The sequence below is a fragment of the Exophiala aquamarina genome, assembly GCF_000709125.1.
Source record: "Exophiala aquamarina CBS 119918 chromosome Unknown aczIA-supercont1.4, whole genome shotgun sequence".
NCBI lineage: Eukaryota > Fungi > Ascomycota > Eurotiomycetes > Chaetothyriales > Herpotrichiellaceae > Exophiala > Exophiala aquamarina.
In genome coordinates, this window is record NW_013550584.1 from 3,371,003 (window position 1) to 3,392,237 (window position 21,235).

The 21,235-nt window shown below is 51.2% G+C and overlaps 6 protein-coding genes across 6 annotated transcripts; 3 read left to right on the forward strand and 3 right to left on the reverse strand.

The window, feature by feature from the left end:
* Positions 1 to 402: 402 nt before the first annotated feature.
* Positions 403 to 1,263, reverse strand: A1O9_06325 (uncharacterized protein; the record flags this gene model as incomplete). The annotated part of the gene is made up of 1 exon (XM_013405535.1): positions 403 to 1,263. One exon carries the CDS (start codon positions 1,261 to 1,263, stop codon positions 403 to 405), a length of 861 nt encoding a protein of 286 aa, XP_013260989.1.
* A 516-nt stretch (positions 1,264 to 1,779) lies between these two features.
* On the forward strand, positions 1,780 to 2,691 carry A1O9_06326 (ATP synthase subunit 4, mitochondrial; the record flags this gene model as incomplete). The annotated part of the gene is made up of 3 exons (XM_013405536.1): positions 1,780 to 1,810; positions 1,885 to 2,339; positions 2,443 to 2,691. The coding sequence occupies 3 exons, from the start codon at positions 1,780 to 1,782 to the stop codon at positions 2,689 to 2,691; spliced, it is 735 nt and encodes a 244-aa protein (XP_013260990.1).
* Positions 2,692 to 3,052: 361 nt separating this feature from the next.
* A1O9_06327 (uncharacterized protein) lies at positions 3,053 to 6,982 on the reverse strand (the record flags this gene model as incomplete). Its single annotated transcript, XM_013405537.1, has 1 exon — positions 3,053 to 6,982. One exon carries the CDS (start codon positions 6,980 to 6,982, stop codon positions 3,053 to 3,055), a length of 3,930 nt encoding a protein of 1,309 aa, XP_013260991.1.
* A 1,614-nt stretch (positions 6,983 to 8,596) lies between these two features.
* Positions 8,597 to 10,484, forward strand: A1O9_06328 (uncharacterized protein; the record flags this gene model as incomplete). The annotated part of the gene is made up of 2 exons (XM_013405538.1): positions 8,597 to 10,387; positions 10,440 to 10,484. 2 exons carry the CDS (start codon positions 8,597 to 8,599, stop codon positions 10,482 to 10,484), a joined length of 1,836 nt encoding a protein of 611 aa, XP_013260992.1.
* A 4,521-nt stretch (positions 10,485 to 15,005) lies between these two features.
* A1O9_06329 (uncharacterized protein) lies at positions 15,006 to 16,823 on the forward strand (the record flags this gene model as incomplete). The annotated part of the gene is made up of 3 exons (XM_013405539.1): positions 15,006 to 15,593; positions 15,667 to 15,752; positions 15,818 to 16,823. The coding sequence occupies 3 exons, from the start codon at positions 15,006 to 15,008 to the stop codon at positions 16,821 to 16,823; spliced, it is 1,680 nt and encodes a 559-aa protein (XP_013260993.1).
* A 7-nt stretch (positions 16,824 to 16,830) lies between these two features.
* On the reverse strand, positions 16,831 to 20,305 carry A1O9_06330 (serine/threonine protein kinase; the record flags this gene model as incomplete). Its single annotated transcript, XM_013405540.1, has 6 exons — positions 16,831 to 17,768; positions 17,897 to 18,183; positions 18,258 to 18,748; positions 18,806 to 19,435; positions 19,513 to 19,951; positions 20,160 to 20,305. 6 exons carry the CDS (start codon positions 20,303 to 20,305, stop codon positions 16,831 to 16,833), a joined length of 2,931 nt encoding a protein of 976 aa, XP_013260994.1.
* Positions 20,306 to 21,235: the final 930 nt, after the last annotated feature.

Genomic DNA, 21,235 nt, shown 5'->3' on the forward strand with positions numbered 1-21,235 from the left:
GTGACGGCCTTGAGGTCATGACACCAGAATTGGTTTGAAAGGTTTGACTTGTGAGGCCAAGTGTATGAAAATTCTCTTCATGAGAAGTCTATATCGTGGCGCATCGTCTATTGCAAAACTTTTTGTCTATCAGATCATGAACTCCCAGGATGAACGACGTCCCCCACCGCTGCCATAAATCATAGCGGCGTCGTGAATTAAAAGCGCCCTGAGAACGGAAAAGGGAATGATTTGCGCTCAAAGATATCCTCCGTCTATGTTTCGTCAGGTTGTCTTGTCCATGCAATGAGCTCCGTCTATTGTCTCGTACCGCTTGCAATGTGAAAAGGAAATAGTAAAACCATCCTCCCGGTAGACTTCGTATGATGCAAAGAAAGTGCGCCGCCGTGTGCCGCGATGGGCTCAACATTGGAAGTCCCACATGTCCAATAAGTGATTGATGTTCTTCTGTTCGCCCTCCTCGGCGTCACTGTCATCGGCGCTGAAGATCTTCTTGGGAATCTTGTACTCGACGACAGGTGGTTTCTTGTCTTTCTTCTTCAACTCGCTCTCAAGCAGAGTGGCGTAGCCGTGGTCGAGAAAGTCCTCGAGGTTATACTGCTGTTTGGTGAACTGCTCGGAGATGATGCGGGCGATGCTGGCGACGGTCGGGTGGTAGTGGGACTGCACGGTCTCCAGTTCCCAAAGAGAACTGTCGATGGCGTGGGTGAGTTGTGGGTCTGGTTCGGTGGGGTCGTAAGGATCATTGCCCAGGTTGTGCTTGAATTTGGTGTATGGAGGGTAGGGATGACGGTGGATCATGAAGCTTGTGGTTGGATGGGTTTTGATAAGGTTGTATATGAAAGGAATGATTGCCACGATGGCAGCTGGAGGTGCGAAGAGACAGAGGCGTGAGAGACGCTTGATGAAGCTTGCGATCGTTGCGGCGGGCAGGTGGTTAATGGGAGACAAGAACACATCTAGGTGCCGCAGGACCCGCGATCGGTACTTGCTGTGAAGAAGGTCCTTGTCCAAAAGAGCGTACAGTCTCGAGAAAAAGGCAGGATAGTCGAGATTCTTGGTGGTGATGAGGACGAAGAGACCTTGTAGCGCCGGTACAGCAAGACTCATGTCTCTCATGTCAAGGCTGTCGGTGAAGAAGTCCATGAGAATCTCTGGCCTGCGGAGACTTGATATTGCCTCGGGGGACTGCAGCTGTTTGAGAAGTGACTTCCTCTGGGTGACCGACATGGGTGCTGCGATGAGCGAGGCGTAGGAGTCCATGGCTGTTGAAGAGGGCATTTTGAGAGCAAGTGAGTCTGACTCTGACTCTGGGAGAGGGAGGCTCGAGAGCAAAAGCTCTCATATAGATGGTGGGGTCCCACTCACCACTGCCGCGATTCTTTGTCTAGCAAAGGAATCTCGCTTAAAGGGATGTTGCTGTGCTGTACTACATACTACTGTATGTCCGGGTACATTGAGATTATCCTGCATGAACATTTTTTGAGCACAATACAGATATGGGTCCACCTCGGTCCGTACACGTACGCCAAGGAAAATTGAGAACCCTTAACGTGCCCACGCGTGCATTCATCAATAACTCGAACTGACGGCGCTTGCCGGAGCAGGGCTTGAGATCACGTGTTTAGCAAGAAAGATCCTTAGGCATCGGAACATTTATTTTTCCTCAGCCGCCTGCCAAGCCAGACTTTGCAATTGGAGCTCCCTCTCGGGCAGACAAACGTCAAACAGCTCTCTCCAGCGGCGAGATCTTCTTTCCAGGCAATTTATCTCAACACAATGGCGTCTAGACTGGCGAGGAGTGCGGCCGGTGAGCTCCTCCATGTCCCACATGAGCTTCCGATGTAAAGAATGAATGGAACTGACGTGCACAACGCAATATAGGAGCCACAAGACTCCGACCCTCACTCTCGATCCGCTCTCTCCCTGCACTCACCACACCCTTGACATCTCAACGCTACGCATCGAACGTCCCTGTCGAAGACCCCAAGAAGAAGGCCCAATCCATCGTCGATGCCCTGCCAGGCAATTCCCTCGCGAGTAAGACCGCAATCCTCTCTGCTGGAGCTGGCGCCTCCATCTACGCTATCAGCAACGAGCTCTACGTTCTCAACGAAGAATCCGTCGTTGCCTTCTGCTTGTTGAGCGTCTTTTACGGAATCTTCAAGTATGGCGGCCCCATGTACAAGGAGTGGGCCGACAGCACCATCGGCAAGTATAAGGAGATTTTGAACTCGGCCCGAGAAGGTCACGTCGAGGCCGTCAAGACGAGAATCGAAGATGTCAAGCCTCTCAGCAACGTTGTCCAGATCACCCAGCAGTTGTTTGAGGTCTCAAAAGTACGTATAGCCCTACCCATATCTTCCCGCTTCCCATCCATGCGAGTTCAACTAGCTAGGAAGATCATCTTTTTCTAACTCGAGTTCTTTTATCTTACTTTAGGAAACCGCGCACCTCGAAGCCCAGGCCTTTGAACTAGAGCAAAAGACGCTCCTAGCCGCTGAGGCGAAGACTGTACTTGACTCGTGGGTCCGCTACGAAGGCCAAGTCAAGCAGCGCCAGCAGAAAGAACTCGCCGACAGCATCATCGCCAAGGTCACCAAAGAGCTCGAGAACCCCAAGGTCTTGCAACAAATCCTGACTCAGAGCGTTGCCGACGTCGAGAAGTTGGTCGCGAGCAAGGCCCAGTAGACCTCTCTCAGCTTGGTTATGTTAAACAACACGGGTTTGTGAGGGAAAGGCTTTCTCGGTTGAAAGCGAGCACGATAGATAGACGTGGAGCAGGGTGCTGGAGGAGGTGGACTGAGAAAGTCGCATTGGGGTTATCGGACGTGCCGAAGGTTGTTCACACTTGTTGTACATAAAAAAAGAAAGGGCCATTCCGTCCATCATCGTTCGATTGGCCCGGCTCTCGAATGCCACTCGCATCAATTGAGCATCAAAAATCCCTTTTGTGTAACAACTCTCAAAAACCCGCGCTTCTTGATCTCATGGTTTTACAATTCATCACTAATTACTACAGCAACGAAAGGCCAATTCGATCAGGATCTAACTAAACAACAAGATATCTTTCCGCCACGGACCTGGCCATCGCAGCGTTCCCACTCAGAGCATACATGGTCTGAATCGCATATGCAGCCTCCATAGTGTACTCTCCTGGGGGCGCGGAGAAATCTGGTTTCTCGTACTCCTCCGCTGCTTGATTACCATGGCCACCGTCATCACGGGTAGCACTCGTATTGCTAGCCTCGTCACTGGGGCTGACAGCACTACCTCTATCGCGCAGCTGGATGTCTCGTTGCAGCGTCAAAACCTTTCCGTACGCCCGCACCGCTAGATCAGCCATCCCCAGCATGTGCCAGCACCTGGCGCGGTTGAACTCGATTTCAGCCTCGATCATCGCTGTCGTCGGGGCTGCTCGTCCCGCTTTATCCGGGACGACGCCACCGACATCGGCGCCGCTATCGGCGACCGTAAAGTTGTCGATGTTCTTGTTGTTGTCGGCGTTGTCATCCTCCGTGCTCTGCGCCGATGCTCTCCTGGCATCGGCGTACTCCTCGAAGAACGACCATGCCTGCAGCAGATACAGATGGCGATTCTCGTTCTGTCGCTTCATCATCTCGTGGATGTAGCTGAGCGAGATGGTCAGCAGGATCACCGGATTCTGAGGGTCGAGGCTCAGCGCGCGGAAGAAGTATGACAGCGCGGACGGGAAGCTGCCGCCCGCGTACAGGAGGTGGCCGTATAGCGTCAAGAGCACGACGTCCATCTCCTGTAGAGTGATGCCTTCGGTTGGGCCTGCGGTTGCGGGAGGTTCGAGAGCTGCATCACCAGCTGCAGTATTGCCACCACCAGTGACTGGGTTCTCGGTGGTCGATTTTCCGTCGTCCTTCTGGATCTGGTCGCGTGTCCGTCTCATGAAGTCCGGTACGGGGCCGAATCCTTCGGCATAATAATCCGTGGGCAGGTTCAGATCCATGCTCATGATCTGCCTGAACATAAACTTCTGACTTGGACCGCTGCGAAAGACCAGGTTCGCATTGACACCCTCTTTTCCATTTTTTTCGTTGGTATAGGGAAAGACTAGGTTCATCGCCGCGAAAAGTCGATATGCGTCTGTGCAGAATTGATAAGTGCGCAAGAACCAACGAAGCACCACGTTGACCAGTGTCGCTTGGTCGCGTAGTGAGATACAGCATGCCAGGTAAGTGGTGTGGATGAGTAGCTGGGCATTCGGGTCATGATACCACACCGCACAATCGAGGCTCGCTATGATGGTGTTGTAACAGCGGGTTTTATTGCCCTTGCTGGCGAGGACCAGGGCATATTCGAGGAAGATATCGAGCCAGGCCGTGAAGGGTATCTCGCGATAGGCTGTGGGGATGTCCCTGGCGTTGAGATATGAGAATCCTTGGGATGGATCCTCCGCCTGAGTTTGTTGCATGATCTTGTGGCGGCTGTGGTAGCCCATGAATGGCAGGCTTCGTTCGTAGGGGTAGAAAAAGCGATTACTTCGGAAATCCATGATCAGGGATGTTGCACAGTTTGTCCAGGTCTCGATTGCCAGCTCGTCCCCTTCTCTCATTCCTTCTGCATTCTCGAGAAGATTGGTATACAAGCGTGTGACGGCATCCGTACGATACGCATCTTTTTCTGCTGGAGTCATCGGTTTCTTCAGGGGGGGCGGACGGGTGTTTGGTATGGAACGGGGTTGTGGTGCAGGTTTCTCCTTCCTCTGGCGTGGCTTTCTGAAGGACACAACATCTTCTTTGGCGTTCCCTCTCTGGAGCCGTGCTTCGATCCTGTCAATAGCATCGCCCTGAGCCAGTGGGCCTCTGAGTCGGTATGCTTCCTTTAGAGCATTTTCTGCAGCCTTACGGGCCAAGCGCTGTTCTTTCCTTTCATATCGGCGTTTGTCCGTTTGAGGCGTTGCCTGTTCGGCAATTCGGATGGCCTCTCGAGCATTAACCATTGCTTTTTCTTTCTCCTCAAGATCTGTGTATAATTTCGCTAGTTGGATCCTGGCTTCTCCACATTCAATATCCGCCTCTTTCGCAGCCTCGTAACAATCGACAGCTTGCAACTTGTCACCTGTAACGTAGTAGCATGTGGCAATCGCGAGCCAAAAGTCGACATCTGAATACGCATTGACGTCTCGCAGTGCCTCAAAATATCTCAGAGCCTGCTCATGTTCTTTATGGACGTATAGAGCATTGGCAGCCTCGAGAAAGAGATCTGGGAATTCGTAGATGTGTGCCTGCTCATCCCGTGCTTCAGGTTCCAACCATTCCAAGTGGTCAAGTGCTTCATCAAAATGATCTGAGCCTTGTTTGAGTCGAAGTATACCGAGTTGAACTCTCAATTCAAGCGGAAGCCCCAATCCGTATGATTCGGAGGGAAATATATCTGGAACGTGCTGTGGGACCATAATTCTCCGTGGCTCATCTTCAACATCCCACTCCCGGTCATCATCGAAATTGTCCCAGAAAAAGTCCTCCTCGCGTCCCAGCAACCAGCGACATAGTTGCCGTAGCACTACTATGGCATTTGATCTTGCCTCATCGGGTGGACCGTTGTGGGAGAGCAGCTCGATATAGGTGACCGCATGGGCCCAAGTAAATGTATCTTCGCCTTCCAGGCCAGGGCTTCTGGAATACGTGAGGAGGTCCTCATAAAGCGACATAGCCCGTCCCAGACTTTTAGTTTCAATACCAACTTCGGCTATCTGTTTCATTACATTGGCGTTGCGAGGCATTCCCTCTAGTACTGCTTCCAAGTCCTTTATTGCTTTACCATAGTTTCCGAGCTCCTTGCTGATCGCAGCTCGTTCAAGACGAGCATCATAATCTTGACGGTCGTTATGGATGATACGGGCGTAACAATAGCTGGCTTGTTGAAGTGCACGGTGGCGGTTGTTGGCGGAATGTTGTAAGCACACACTTGCTACTAGACGCCAAACCTCCGCATCCCTTGCAGCACTGTGGGCGCCGCTGAAAAGAGCGGCAATCGCCTTTTCGTCCTCACCTCTTGCGAAGTAGATCTCGGATAGGAGGGCATGAGCAGCGTATATTTCAGGATTTAGCGCGATTGCCTGCAATATCAGGTCACGCGCTTTCTCCGTGTCCTGCTCATCAATAAATGCATTCAAGGCTTGCTGGTGGAGCTCATTGAATTCAGGGCTTGGTTCGATGGCAGGGCGTGGGCCTATTTTTAGACCTTTGCTCCAACCACCTCTCCTACCCTTGCCTCTCTTTCGACGCTTTCTAGATGATTGTCCTGGTAGAATTTCTGGTTCAGGGCCACGTTTTCCCGATGTAGAGCCGGCATTCATACCGCCTGCAATCAAGGCGTGGGTAACTGCCAGGCTTTCACCTTCATCCATTGTCATTTCACCCTCGTCCGTAGACTCGGCCTGGGAATATTCGGGGACATCATAGGATGAGAGGCGTGTGCGCTCAAACGCAGATGTTTGATCATGACCCTGAAGGATTCCATGGGGTCTGATGTCGGCAAAGTGAGCACTCCCCGGGTCTTGACTGCCATGGCTGGGCGAGATTTCAGGATAGTGATAAGACGCTGCTGAAGAATCAGGTACGTAGCCTGAGTGGACTGGGGGAGGGTGAATGGCAGCAGCATATGGTGTGTAGTGCGCTCCTCGGAAGCCAAAGGCCCGAGAATCATTCTCAGAACTTGGAGTAATTCTTGGTGTTGAAGACTGAGGTCTGGTAAGGCGGACATTGGACGAGTAATCGAACGCTTGGCCCGCTAATATGTCCTGCAAATGATATGTGGCATTGCCGCTGACACTGAGATACGCACCATTCAAGGACGCGTTGGGTAGAGAGCTCGGAATATAACCTTCGTGAATCACTGGCTGACGTTCTTGTGACGTTCGAAGTTCCTCAGTAGTGATGGGCGGGATGTGAGCCAACCAAGAATAGGGCAGATGAGGTTGGATGGGGTCGGGAGCAGTATGCTCCATCTTGCATGATATCAGCTGGCGTTAATTCCTTTCACGATTGACAGGCAAAGCTTTGCTCATCCTTGCTGATGATCTGCCTTCACTGGGAGGGCCGTCCTCGGCTGCCAGAGAACAATGCCTCGTAAACTTCAAGAATGAGAAATTTCCTTCCCAACTCTCTCCTTTGCTTGGAACCTTTTCTGAAGATCCCAGAGGATTGCCGCTTGGCATGTGACTTCTTGGTTTCCAGCTGATGACTGAGGTGTGGCCCGAGCCAATGAGACGGGTTAGAACTTAACAGTAGTGTCTTCTACATACGCCACACTGTGGCGTACGGGCAAAGATGAAGAAACTTTGGCCCGAACTTGTGGTGGGATATAAGCCCCGGATGATCAGTGGCCAGGCCAGTAAAACCAAAACCTGTCAGGTGTGGCTCATGTCTGCCGTATCAACTAGAATATGGAGACTCGTACAGTCACAGAGTCAGATGTAAGAAACCAAGCTGAGCAATGAGAGTGAAGTCCTGACGAGTTTGTGGCAGTTTGTGAGCTTGTGCCCCGTTTCGAAAAGGCTTGGCAGACGCCTCGCTTAAGGCGCACGCACTCGTGACTTGTCAGGGCCCAACGCCGCCCTCGACCCTCGGCGAGCCAGGCATCGATAAGGCACAAGGCCAGAAGTTGCACCTGGAAGCCTAGAATGATGGTTCCAGGCAGGGATACTCCGTACGAGGTGCTACATGTACAATGGCTGCTAGGAACCACCAAACCTACTCGTCACAATCTCATTCAGGCCAAGGTTGTTTCGGATCCCCCACAAGGTCACCCGCTTCTAACTGAGAATTACAAGTCGCGACTCGCCAGGTCCACTTCAACCTCGTTATGTCTTACATGTTTTCAGCTGCAACCACAGTGCCCAATGCTAGTGTTAATTGCTGCTCAGATGTTCTTATCCCTATTGAGCAATACTATTAGTCTACTAGTCTATTAGTCTATTAGTATCTAGTACGGATAGAGGCCCAGGCAGGTACGTCCGGAGGAAGGAGTGATTCGCCCGTTTGTTTCCATCGCACCTGCACTTCTGTGCCTGCACCTACCTGCACTTGCCCGCACCTACCTGCACCTGCGCCTGCCAGCCAACTAACAGCCTCTATTCTCTTTTTCCCTTTCCTCTTCAGCTTTTTTCTCCCTCTCCTAATACTCCCATCAACCCACCAAACTCCATCACCACCACTTCTTTGTGCCTTTGCCGCGCGTGTTCTGTCTATCCGGTTCCGAGCGTGTCTGAGACACCTGTTGTATCCATACCGCCACCTCCATTAATTCCCACTGACCTACCACCGGTGCTTCGCCTTCGGAGTCGACCAGTCCAACTCGAACTTTCCTCCCTGGTCGATATACAGTACTGCCATTTCACTCGAGACCGTCCTTTTACTCACTGCGGCCATTGGGCTGGCTCCAATTGGCTGACTTGTACACATTGCTACCACCGAGCGACCCGGGTCTGCCTTCATGATTTGCTAGATCTGTCTGTGTTACCAGCCTGACTTTCGCAATCCCTTTGCCTCTCCTTCTTTCACTAAGCCGAGTCCCCCACGCCGCTTCGATCCGTGCAACATCAGCTTGTCTGTCACCCACCATGGCCAGCAATATCTCGGGGAACAGGAATAGTACTCCCGAAGCCTCAAAGACTACCCTGCGCCCTCCCTCCTCCAGAACTGTCGGTCCTTCGGGTACCCACAATCAGCAGGTTCGTTCTTCAGCCGACATGTCCTTCACTTCTCCCTTGTCTGCACGCCTCCGTCCTGCCTCCGAGGTTCTTTATAATCAGCAGTCCCAACAAGGAAGCTTGGACGACTCGAGCAAGCTAGGCGAGCAATGGATTCAAGACATTGAACAGTACGAGACAATGCTGGAAGAGATGGCTGCGGCGACCTTGGATCAGGATTTCAAGGATGAGTTGAGTGCGATTGAACAGTGGTTCCGTGTCTTGAGCGAGGCCGAGCGTACCGCTGCTACATATGCCTTGATTCAACAAACTACTCAGATGCAACAACGCTTCTTTGCTCAGGTCCTCAATCAGATGTCCAAGAGTCATCCTATCTCTGGCGTCTTGTCACCTGCCAACTTTGGAGAAAAGGATGCTATGTCGAGCCGCCTGAGTGACGCAATGTCAAAACTCAACGTGGAAGATCGAAGGACATCTGTCGGCCGTCCTCCTGTCTCTCCAGCGGGGAACAAACGTAATTCAGGCCTCGATCAATCTACAATTCACGCCATGTTTCCTGACGCTGTTGCTGCTATTCAGCAGCAGAAGGCTGAATATGCTCAACAGACGGGCAACCTGCCACCATCGAACAGGAATAGCACGGTTGGAGACCGCACGTCGTTGGCCGCTCCCACAATTGCTGCTCCTAGGGAGAACAAGTCGGATGCTTTGAGTTGGCGACAAGGGCCAGATTCACATCAGCCTCCCATTTCACGACCTAAGTCGTCTTCGGGTGGGCAACAGCAACCAGGGCAGGCACCAATGGGCCAGTTCAGCCAACCACCTCTATCCGCTGGTCTACGTTCTCCAAGGCCCATGGGTCCCCCATCTGCTGGTATTCAAAATACGACTTTGACAGCTCCTGACCATCTCTCTAGTGACCACCCAGTTCTCTCTCCCTATAATGTAGGCAATCAGAGCTGGGCTTCGATGAGCAACACCCCAATGGTTCCTAATTTTGGTCAAAACGCAGCCCACAGTGATATGGTAGCCAATGCGACCGCCATGAAACTTGCGGCCTTGTCGACTGTCAACAACCGTATCGCATTGGATGATGTCAAGAAGTACCGCCGGGCCAGGTCTAATGAGCCACAACCACAAGGCCAACCACCTTTGACCCCCGGATTGACTGCATCTGGTATTCCAGGAATCAACACAATCATGGTTAATGACCACGGTCAAATTCTGAATGTTCAGCAGGTTGCAGCTATCCAAGCCCACCAAATCGCCGCCGCGCAGGGTCGGCGGTCTCGTCCCAATTCCCCGGGACTGCCACTGCAAACGCCATTGGGGCAGACAAGTTTTGCATCTCCTCAGCACAATGGCTTCTTGGCGGCCTATGACGGTGCACCCCTCATGATGGGCGCGGGTGTCCCAGGTTTCATTCCACCAGTGATGGGTAGCGAGGGTTACCTATCTGACCACTCTGATATCAATCGTGGAAGGTCCCCTCGTGGTCGCCGTGGGAGTAGCAAGCCCCCGGAGGATCCCACTGATCCAACCTTGCTTCAAGATATTCCGGCATGGCTTCGATCTTTGAGATTGCACAAATACACGGACAATCTGAAAGAGTTGAAGTGGGAAGAACTAATCGAGCTAGATGATAAGGGGCTGGATGCAAGAGGGGTCAATGCACTGGGAGCCCGGAACAAAATGCTCAAGGTAAGATGCTTGACTCCCCAAATCAACTCTGAACGTGACTAATCCGATTAAGGTTTTTGAACAAGTCAAAGAAGCTCGAGAAGGGGGCAAGCTGTGAGGGAATTAATCATCTTTCGAGCTGAAGCCACTGTTACTGATGGGTGACTTTGAGTGAGAGCCTTGCCATCGACGGCTTCTGTAAGCGCAAGAGTGAAAAAGGACGGCCTGGATTGAGTGATGGTTCGTGATGATCAAGAATGAGAAATGGAAGAATGAAGCTGGAACTTCCTTCTCGACGATGACTCGAAGAATGACGCTTCAAAAGGATTCCCCCTCGGATATTTGCCAACAAAGAAATACATATTCACCACCTTGCAATCTCCATTGATTCAATACCAGCTTGATCGCTGCAATGATAAATTATGCATTCGCAGTTTGATCGGTGGCATGGGAAACACTTCCATAGCATAACGGCATTTCCTCATACGAGTTTTCTATGTGAATTCAAATGCACAACCTCTTCGAAATTTTGTTGAGATTGAAGTATTAGTGGGTAGTTCAAGTTCTGCAGACCCTACTGAACAGTGCCACATTTACATGATGGCTCGGCTGGAAATCGTGCACAACGCGCTTTTCCTCTGATATCCTACACATTTGACATCTACCTGTGTCGGTACTTGCCTAGGTAATTAGGCGAAAGGAACTAGATTAGGCTCCGCAAGCTCGACTCAGGGAGTCTCAGGGAGCCGCTCAGCTACACTCACCGTAGGCTTAGAGGCTTAGTTTAAACTGACGTTAGACATACAGACGCTCCCATAAGTCACCAAATATACTTCGACTAAATTGTTATGTCTCCAAAGGAGTGTCTAAGAGTTCAACCCTCTGTCTCCCAATCATCCTCTTCGACGGGGGGCAGTGACTTGATCACTATCATTAGTAGAAGCATCGGCCTGGGCGACTACACCGGTGTTTCCCGCAGGGGCCTCTGAACTAAAGATTGTTATCATTAACTAAAAGAGAAAGAGAGAGGTTGCTATGTAAAAGAAACGAAAGCCTAAGTGGGCGTGTAAAGGCAGTGGGACCCCCCGCACCGCCTCTACCCTTGTGACTGTACTGCGCAAGGTCAAGAGAAAGTAAGTGGTTATCCTAAATGCTACGAAATCTATCGTAATCTGTATATACGAGTCGGGACCAGCCTTGCGTTACGAGTAACGCCAAGGTGTTATCGAAGGTATTCGTAGTACGCCGAGGCTAGGCGCGATTAGAAAGAAAAGACATGAAAAATCACACTGCTAGCCTCTTTAGTGGCGATGATTGCAAACTCTGCCTATTCCGTTGGCTACTTGGGAACTAATCCTCTGTAGTAGCATTGCATGCTTTCTTGTCGTGGACAACTTGGTTTGAATCAAGAAACTAGGTGCACTTGAATTTTTTTCAATCTACGCAGGAAAGGTGAAATAGAGTGGGTAGGAACCTTCTATCCACAGTTTGATCAGGCTGAAAATGCCCGGCCACAAATCCAGGAGATGCTTGCGACCTTCACCTGCGGCTCATCCACGCCTGAGAAATACTATTTATTGCCTTCTTCCTCCCTCATCGCGCGGTCACGGTGAGGTAGTTCATTCAGAATTGTATGATATTCTCCATATCCTGTGGGCTTGCTGAACAATTTGAGCTTCAGATGCATCTTGAATACTCAATATGGAAATACGTCGAAGCTTACGCGAAGCACTCAACTCCACGGTCAACTACAAGAAACAAAACTTTGTCTCGGCTAAGTCTATTTTTGCTATTATCACTCCTGAAACAGTTGCAAGAGCCCTGGCCTCATGTGGTATCGGTCTCACATCGGAACGGATTGATCTGATCGTTTTGCGGGTACCGAGAATCTTTGCCATCCTTGTCCTAGCGGAGCAACTCCACAGCATCGAGGAGTTTCTGAACCTGGAATTACTGGATACAAACCTTCCTCTCCGACATGAGGATATGCCTAGTCATTGGCCCGAGTATTCTAAAGCAGATTTTATGCGCACTCAACATCAGTTCCCCCCTGCTTTCGATAGCGGAGCCGACCTTGAGATTTCTGATCAGACTGTCCTGAAGTTCTTGCTGAGGTGTTCAAAGAGCGACGACGGCGGATTCGGCGACTCTGGGGTCGGACAGTGAGGTGGAAGGTTGTACACGAAGCAGAACTGCGGGGGCACTTCGAAGTACCCTTTGCATTGCAGAGTCAGAGTTTCGTCGAACTGCCTCGTCGAAAGCCTCGTCGCCAACTCCTCCACCCGCGGCTCGACGAGTTCGCCCGATTCGTCCTCAGGATCTTGCCCGTATGTCTTTGGATCGATCAGGACATATTGGTCTCTGTAGAGGGTAAAACGACGCGTAGTGGTCGACGGTGAACTCTCATAGCGGTTGGTGAGTTCTTTATTGAGGACCGATCGGAGTAAGATCTTCTGCATTGCTGTGCAAGGAGGAAGCTCAGCGCGGTATCACCCGACTCACAGTGGACCCGTTACAACGGTGAGGCTGCTATCAAGTTCTACGGGCTTCCCACAAGGCGCAAACTATGGAATTGAGGAGTGAAAGCACTTTAGGGAGTGCGGGGCCAGAACAGTCTCTACAGCACAGTACAACAACCTTGTTTTTTGGTTCTGGAATTTGTGACGAGCAAGTACGGATAATGCTGCCTTGTCAAGGTTGCCCACCGTTTTGCGTGGCGCTAATGTGGAAAGCCTCTGCCCGGCCCGCCCGATCGCTGCAAGTAGCTTTTACGCCCAACTCCACTCATCACTCATCACTCATCACAGGCGCAGTCGTATGTTATAGCTTGAGATCTGGTAGACATCATCCTTCTCGAGGTCTTTGACCTGTTGCACGACAATATTTCTAGTTAGCTGGTCATATAGTGGTACACCTATGATTGTGCGACTGTGGCACTGTGGGAGACGTACGATGTAGCGATTCGCATCTTCGCTGCTGCCTCCCACGCCGACTATCTTCCCAGGTCTCCATCTCCCTGCGGTCAACACAAGCCGATGAGCATGCAAGACTAGGTGGCAGGCAGGCCATACCTACCGTTGCGAAAGAAATAGACGGACGCTTCGTTTTCGTACGACGGATTTTGCTTGCTATTGCTTGGGGGTGCTACAGGACTCGACATAGCGTTAGGTGCAAAAATTGCCCAGGAAGCCGACTTCCGACGTTACTCGTCGTTGCGATTAAGACGATTATCTATCTAGATCGTACGGACTCTGAGCTTGGGAAGAAAGTCCCTTCGAGCAGTGCGGGGGACAAGGTGTGGCGAAGCACAGCCTCAGGGGTATGATTCGAGTTAAATGATTGTCAAATAGTAGTAAATGACTCACAAGTAATATATAACAGTCGTCATAACAATAACCAGTTTTAGAGGCTGGGTACTACGCTAGGCAATAGAGATTTAGCGCTAAGTTATTTTATACTAAAGCTTACTAGTAGACCACTCTAGTATAGGTACCTTAATATGTTATAGCTATGTTCACTAAGGCGGACCTATAAACTTAAGCTCCAAGCAATAAATGACAAAACGCTGTCATTCTAGCATAAATAACAAGACATGTCACGTCCTGTCTCTTACACAAACCCTACGAGTCATGGGTGGTATTCTGCCTGTAGCACAGCCACCACCCTTTACACGTGAGTACACGTAAAGAACCAGGTGGCAGTGCCAGTACCCGGCTCTAGCACAGCCCCGTCGCATGATTTTCTGCATGGGCTGCAGTTTTTCGAGCAGACGGGCGCATGGCCAACGGGCGCTGCGAAAAACCGGCTCAAAACACCCAGTCCTGTGACCTGGCCCTTTTGGTGATTTCTCAGATGTCGAAAGAGGATCAAAGAGAATAATACATCAACAGCATCCCAGAAGACGAGTGCAAAGTGCGGGTACGAGGAGATGGCGGGTGCATTGTCTGTTACCGCCAACACCTTCGCCGTGGTGAGTTTTGCAGGGGAGTCAAGCAAGTTTTTGTTTGAATTTTTTCGTGCAGTCTCGGGAGCTCCAAAGGAGATCGAACACCAAATAATTACCCTGCGGACTCTGTGCTCTATTTTTGCTTCGATACAAGCCTTAGGACCGCTTCTGCCCCCGGAACACACCTGGACAAGCGATTTCCGGGGCCGATTGACGGCCTGCACTGAGGACTTCCACAATGCCGAATCTAAATTGAAGAAGTTACACGGCCGTCTCGAGAAAGGAGGACTGAGGAAACGTGGGCGAAGATCAAGTGGGCTGCTGATGACCACTACTGGCAACGCTTCTTTGCGCGAGTACAGATGTATCAGGCGACGTTTGCGCTGGACCTGTTGACGGTGAATATGTGGGTTCCGCTCTCGCTCCTTCGCCTCCACCCCGGGCTTCTGCCCATCTCTGCTATTTCAGTACTCAGGTCAGAGATAATTAATTGTGAAATCCAGAAAATTGGGTCTTTGGGCATCGGACAATGCTAAGGTAAATGTTCCTCTGAGCCCCCGGATCTACGCTCGTTCGCCTTCTCCGGTTCCACACTCTGCCAATGTCTCAACTGGAACTTGCCTCAATGCTCGATGTGACCTTCACACATCCATACTCTTCGCACCACACATCAGCGGAAGCCGACCATCTCGCATGACCACCTACAATTCCGGCTGTTCCTTTGATCCTTGCTGGTATGACTCGGAAGCTATCCTGGTATCTCCCACCTCATCCCCAAACACCACTACTGACTCCGACTTACCGTCTTGTCAAAACTTGCGAAGCATCAAAAGTCCACTGACTTCACCTTACGGAAGTGACATGCTCAAAGAATTCCCAGTGGGATCAACCCGGTATGTCGGTCGTCACCTTGTTTCACAGCTCAGCAGCATAAAACTCCACGTATCACATGGGCCTTTGCGACTCCAGAATCTTACGAGAAGTGACGAGCTGAGCCCTTCCCCATTGACGAAAACGAAATCTGGCTACAAATTCTCATTGATGGTGACAACCTTCCTTGGAAGGGTTTATTTGTCCCTGCACTTCTTGCGGATGTTGCGACAACTTCGGGACCCGGCCATGACGATCGGCTGGAGCCTCAGCTTCCCAACAGTCGTGTCTCAGGATTCGACAGTCATGCGGCTCGCTCGGCTTGGCGATTTGGAGAGTCTGAAAGAGTTGTTCATTCTAGGCAAGGCGAGACCGTCGGACGTGTTGGAAAATGGGAGAGGGTTGCTTCACGTACGTTCTTTCCCATTCTAACAATTTTCGGGACGCAAGAAACTGTGGAACTAACTACATTATATGGGAGAAGTTTGCCGCAAAGGCCCACAACATTGAATTGATCGGATTTTTGCTCCACAATGGAGCTGAAATCAACGCCTTTGATGACGACGGCGAGTATGTCCACTTCTGCAGGGATCCAAACTGTGACACATGGGGTTATCTAACCTGGCTGTGCGCAGAACACCTCTTCACGTGCAGCTTGCGTGCACGTTTGACGGTTTTAACGCTACGAAAACCTCACGGTTTCTCATTTCGCACGGCGCTGATGTCATGGTGCAGTCGGTATCTGGAGCAACACCTTCGCATAATTTCTACAGTCCAGCCATCGAGTCCATTTTGAGATTTCATCCTGAGTACATCGATATCGAGGCAGAAGACGAACACGGTTTGACGTTCTTCCATTACATGGCATGGTCTAGCAGAAGCTCCACTAAAATCGCACGTCTCTATGTTGAACACGGAGCTGGTGGTGCCCTACTCTCGGCCAGGGACCGCGCAGGTCGCATCCCCCTCCACCTAGTAGCTCAAAGGGGTAATATTCCTCTCGTAGCGTATATGTTAGAGATCATGGTTTCCAAGAAGATCGAACTTATGCAAGCAGATTTGATGGGGAGGACCGCAATGCATTATGCACTGGAAAGCAAAAGAAGTGGCGTGATCACTCTGCTCGCGGAAAAGGGAGTGTCCATCCATACCGCAGATTCACTAGGCAGAACTCCGCTGCACCACGCTGTGATGCAACGCCATGTGGGCTCGCTTGAGGGGCTGTTGAAGCTCGGTGCAATACATGATTTGCACGCTGTATATGAGAAAGGCAGGACTCCTTTACATCTTGCACAGAGAAGAAAAGATGCCTCGGAAGTTGTTCGCCATCTGCTGGAGTTCGGAGCTGGCCAGGAAAAGACGACTGCAGACATGCGAGGACGCACCGATAGGGTCTTTGAATATCAATACATCCAACGGGAAACCGAGGCCGACCAACTCGAGGCAGAAGGAAGATACTGTTTGTCTCCCTCGTGCAGGCAGCAGATGCAGAGTACCAATTCAGGGTATTGGCGTACTTCGAGACTAAAGGTAGACTTGGTATTGATGATTCTAGGCATTTTCCTCTGGAAGTGCTTGAAGGTACTTATACCGTCACTGTCGGTGTCACGACTACACATCGACTTCGCAAAGAAATTATAGAGGACAGCTATTTTGGTACCGTTCCATCCTGTTCCGAGTCATCTCTCACTGATTCGATGTACCGCTCTATCGTTCTGACGATTTGCCCTCTGTTGTTCCGCAATCGGACCTTTTGTTTTTCAGATAAGGTAAATTCGATCTCATCAGAAATGGGTGTTTCATGGGGGAAAAACTCCAACCACTTCTGCGCGATATCTAGCGGCGTTTCCCCTTCACCGTTCATAGACCTCAGTGAGACATTCTGGTCAAGCAAATGTCGTACGACCCTCGCGTTTCCGCGAATGATTGCTTGTTCAAGCGCCGTGTAATTTGTCGCCGAGTCTCGCCGCCTGAGCATCGAGGCGTCAGGCTTGAAATACTCTGTTATCCGCCGGAGTAGGGCTTCTTCAGCACGGCTATCTTGACGTACAAAGACATTGTTCGCCATGACGTGCAGGACCGTTTTGCCGCTCGACTGGTTGACGACAAACGCTGGTTCAAGGTGGCTTTGAGCGACGGGCGGCACTCGCGAGACAAGGTTCATCAGGAACGACAACGGGGCCAAGGTGCTAATAGAGCATTCTGAGACCAAATGCCCAAGGAGAGTCATTTTGGTGGTCTGCGAGAACCAAAGTCCCTCGTTGAACTCAGCGTTCGGGTCTGCTCCGTTCCGCCATAGAAGCTCCGCCAGTCTGAAGCAACGGTTCCGTACCGCACATGCGAAGGGCGTCTCGTAGTCCACCGGGCCATCATCGACGTTGGCGTCGAGCCCCTTGGCAATTAGCAACTCCGCAAAGGCCGGATCGTCATTCGCCCCCCAAGCACACAGGTAGAGCATGGTCACAGGCTCTGCAATCGTGGGAATCTCCTCTCGCACGCTTGCATCCGCGCCGTGCTGGAGCAGCAATTGCAGAGACTCCAGCCTTCGTGAGCTGATGGCCGCGGAAATTGGGTATCTCTGCACCCCTTGGAAATCAGGATCGTTGTCGAGATCAGCAGATAGGCCAATATGTCAGGTTCGGCCATCTGTGTTGCGTTGAAGATGGCCGTGCCCCCCGGAATGCCGGGAACGTCGTGGAGGTAGTCTCTCGCACCATGCTGGAGAATCACCTGCAGCGTCTCTCGGGCTCTGGCTTTCCAACGATAGCCGTGCCGTCGAATTCGCCCGAAGAAGCTCCCCGGGCTTTCTAGGCTTCCGCCCATGAAGGCGGACAGAAGATAACTGATTCCACTCCTCGGATCCACCATCTTGGGAGCATCCCTCGACTTTTCGAAAGCTTCGATAAGATTTCCCGGTAATGCAGCCTCGTTGCAAGCTTGATGGGGGAGTCCTGATTGTGCGAGAAATTCGGATCTGCGCCGTGCTCGAGCAGCACATCCACTATCACAAGTCGATTTCGCGATATAGCCCGCATAAGAGGCGTGCCTTGCACGTATGTATTCTCCCCACAATACAGGTACGAAAAACTCTGAGCCACCCCGTCAATGTTGGAGCCACTGCGCACAAACTTGCCGGTCAGCTCCGGGACGCACCTGTCAGGGAAGGACGGTAGCCAGTGCAAAGGCGTGTCGCCGTACAGGTTGGTGATTCGGGGATCACCCCCGGCCTCAGAAAGCATCATTGTTGTTTTGTAGTGGCCGGATCGGCAAGCCAATAGCAGGGGAGTTTCACTGCGGATATTCCTAGCATTTACCTCTGAGGCGTTAGTGTTCTTCAGCAATACCTCCAAACTCTTAACCAAGCCACAGCATGAGATAAAGTGTAACATATGGTCCCCGGCCGTACTTAAAGGTTGGGAACTTTGCAAACCCCTCAACCCGCTGATAGCCTTAGCAAGCCTCTGGTCAAACTCCTTTTTGTCGTCGATGGAGACATCACCAATCGTGAATCTGGTCTCTGGGAACCTGTCGACGCCGGTGCCTCCGTACCTGGTGCTTAGTTTTCTCTGGGCGGCAGTCAATACATCGTGGAGGACTACATCAGACAACTCCTCCTAGGCAACAAAAAACCCTCGGCTTGCGGTGTTATATAGCCACGATTGGACAATACTGGCGTCATCAAGGGGGTTCTGCTCGTTGATTGTTGCACAGACTCGAGAGTATACGGCTTGAGCCCCGTCGTTTCCAGCAACGGCCGCAAGTTTAAGCCACTTCAGGCCAGATCGGATGCGCTCAGGTTGATTCTTGTTTCCGGCCAGCCCGTTGATCGAGCACATGTACTCTAACATCTGATCATCGTTCGCTTTCATCGCCTCGACTTTGCTCCATCCCACGTCGTCACTCCACGCCGCGGAGCCTTTGAAAGGATGTTTCCCGTCAGCCAGGACCCTGTACACGAGGAAGCCAAGTGAGTAAATATCGGTTTTGAGCAGATTCGCCGGAGGTAGCGGAGTCTGCCATTCCGGAGCATTCCAAGGACGTGTTCCTGACGGCAGGGTCGACCGTTCCGGTATGTCGAACAGCACGCCGCCGAAGTCTGCAAGCTTGATGATGGTAGATCTTTGCTCCTTGCTCTCGACGTTGTGGTTGGCAAAAACAAGCGCATTTTCGGCCTTTACGTCGCCATGGAGAACACCGCAGATATGCATCGCTTTCAAGCCCAGTACAATGTCGAGCGCCAGGGATACTTTTTGCTGCAAAGGGATGTTGCTATAGTTGTATTCAAAATAGTCGGCCAACTGCCGTGCGAAGCACGCTCCATGAGAATTACAGGCCACTTCTGCGTAATATCGAACGGGTCCGTCTCCCATGCGATTCCGAGAAGCTCGACGATGTTTTCGTGTTTCCTGATGGGTTTCCTGATGGGATCGTGGGTCAAGACACGCAACTCGCGCATCAGAGCATCGACACGCTTGCGGTCCTTGAGTGCATCTTCCTTTTCTACTGTGGGGATCGTGCGCTTGAACACCAGGACGTCAGAGTCTGGGACAGCCGAGTCCTGCTTGTTTCCGCTGCATGTTACGTAGAAGGAGCTGCCGTAACCTATTATGTGCTGATGCTTGTTGAGCACACCGATGTCTTTGTGTCGGTACCGGCTAAGTGTGTTGAAGCGCGCATCGTCTTGGTACTCTTCAGTTTCGATGCTGGCGGTGAGAAATACAAAAGCGGAGAAGAGTGGTTCTTCTGAAGATGTGCTGCTGTGGCTGATCCTGTTGTGCAATGGATATACAGAGCGCGATGACTGAGATGTTATGGTAAATGTACCCAAATTCCGATCTCGGTCTTCACCAAGGCGAATTTGAGGGGAAATTGGGGCCGAGCCTAACCCTTTGAAAGAAATGTTGCGGTACTAAATCAGACTGTGTCCGACAGGTAGACAAAAGAGAAGGCGGGATGACAAAGAGAGGATAAACTTACCAGCCGACAACATCTTTGTTCATTTTAAGAGTAGAAAAGTAGAAGCGCAAGCGTACGAAGGATTGACCGTATTGATTACAAAATTCGCCCAGGGCCAGTTTTGGGTACAGGTCTACAGAGTCTTTCCCAGCTTCTTTCAAAGCCATCGAGGCATCAAGGCACCCTTCAGCAGCCCTGGTCATGCGCGTTGTCGGGTTTCCGTGTCATGTAAGGTCCGCTTGAGGTAATGATATCCACATGATCTCCTGTGTAAACTCGTGATCTTTGGGCTGTAGAGCCCAACTCGCGTTGATGGACACGTAGGAATGTCAGTCTTGGTGACAATACCACGCGAAAGAGCCGGTAGCTGCACCTAGCAATGTTAACCATGTAGACAATGTCCTACCGAAGTGGGAGGATGTGCCGCTGAATATGGTGGGCTCATATCCGACACCAACGCTGGCAGACACTTTTACAGAGCTATGGCTGTGCAATTCTGCGCTCGCCTGAGCTGACCCAAGACAACCCCAGCACTTCGACCACAGATTGTTCTGGAGCATGGTGTGTCCGCTGCTTCAATAGGTCATATCACTTTTCCTCCAGGCGCGCGAAGATGCATATGCACAGACTAGATACCGCATCCTCCGTTGAACCGCCCGACAGTTTCACTCTGCAGGTCTCGCTAACCTCCTGCACGAAGCGCTACCATCTAATCGGATATGGCAAGCGTTGACGGAAAATTCAACCCTAGACACTTTGCTGTGCATTTGGCTTAGTTGGCCGTGATCAGCTCTTTGCAGAAAAGGGGCCAAGGTTGCAGGAATTCTATGTGCCTTCGACGAAAAGCTTCTCCACAACTATTGGTCACTTTGAGGCTTACCGGTCACCACAGCCACCTCTCAGTAGGACCGGCTTTATGCCCAGCCATGGCAAGGTGAATAAGCTGTGAAAATGGTGTATGGATATGAGAGGGCCTCAATAGGTTGTGAACTCCCATCTACGAATATATGCAAGCGCATCGGATGTTTTGACCCCGTGCCACTGAACAGTACTAGCACAAAGAGCCTCACATCTATGTTGAAATTCATGGTAGAGGT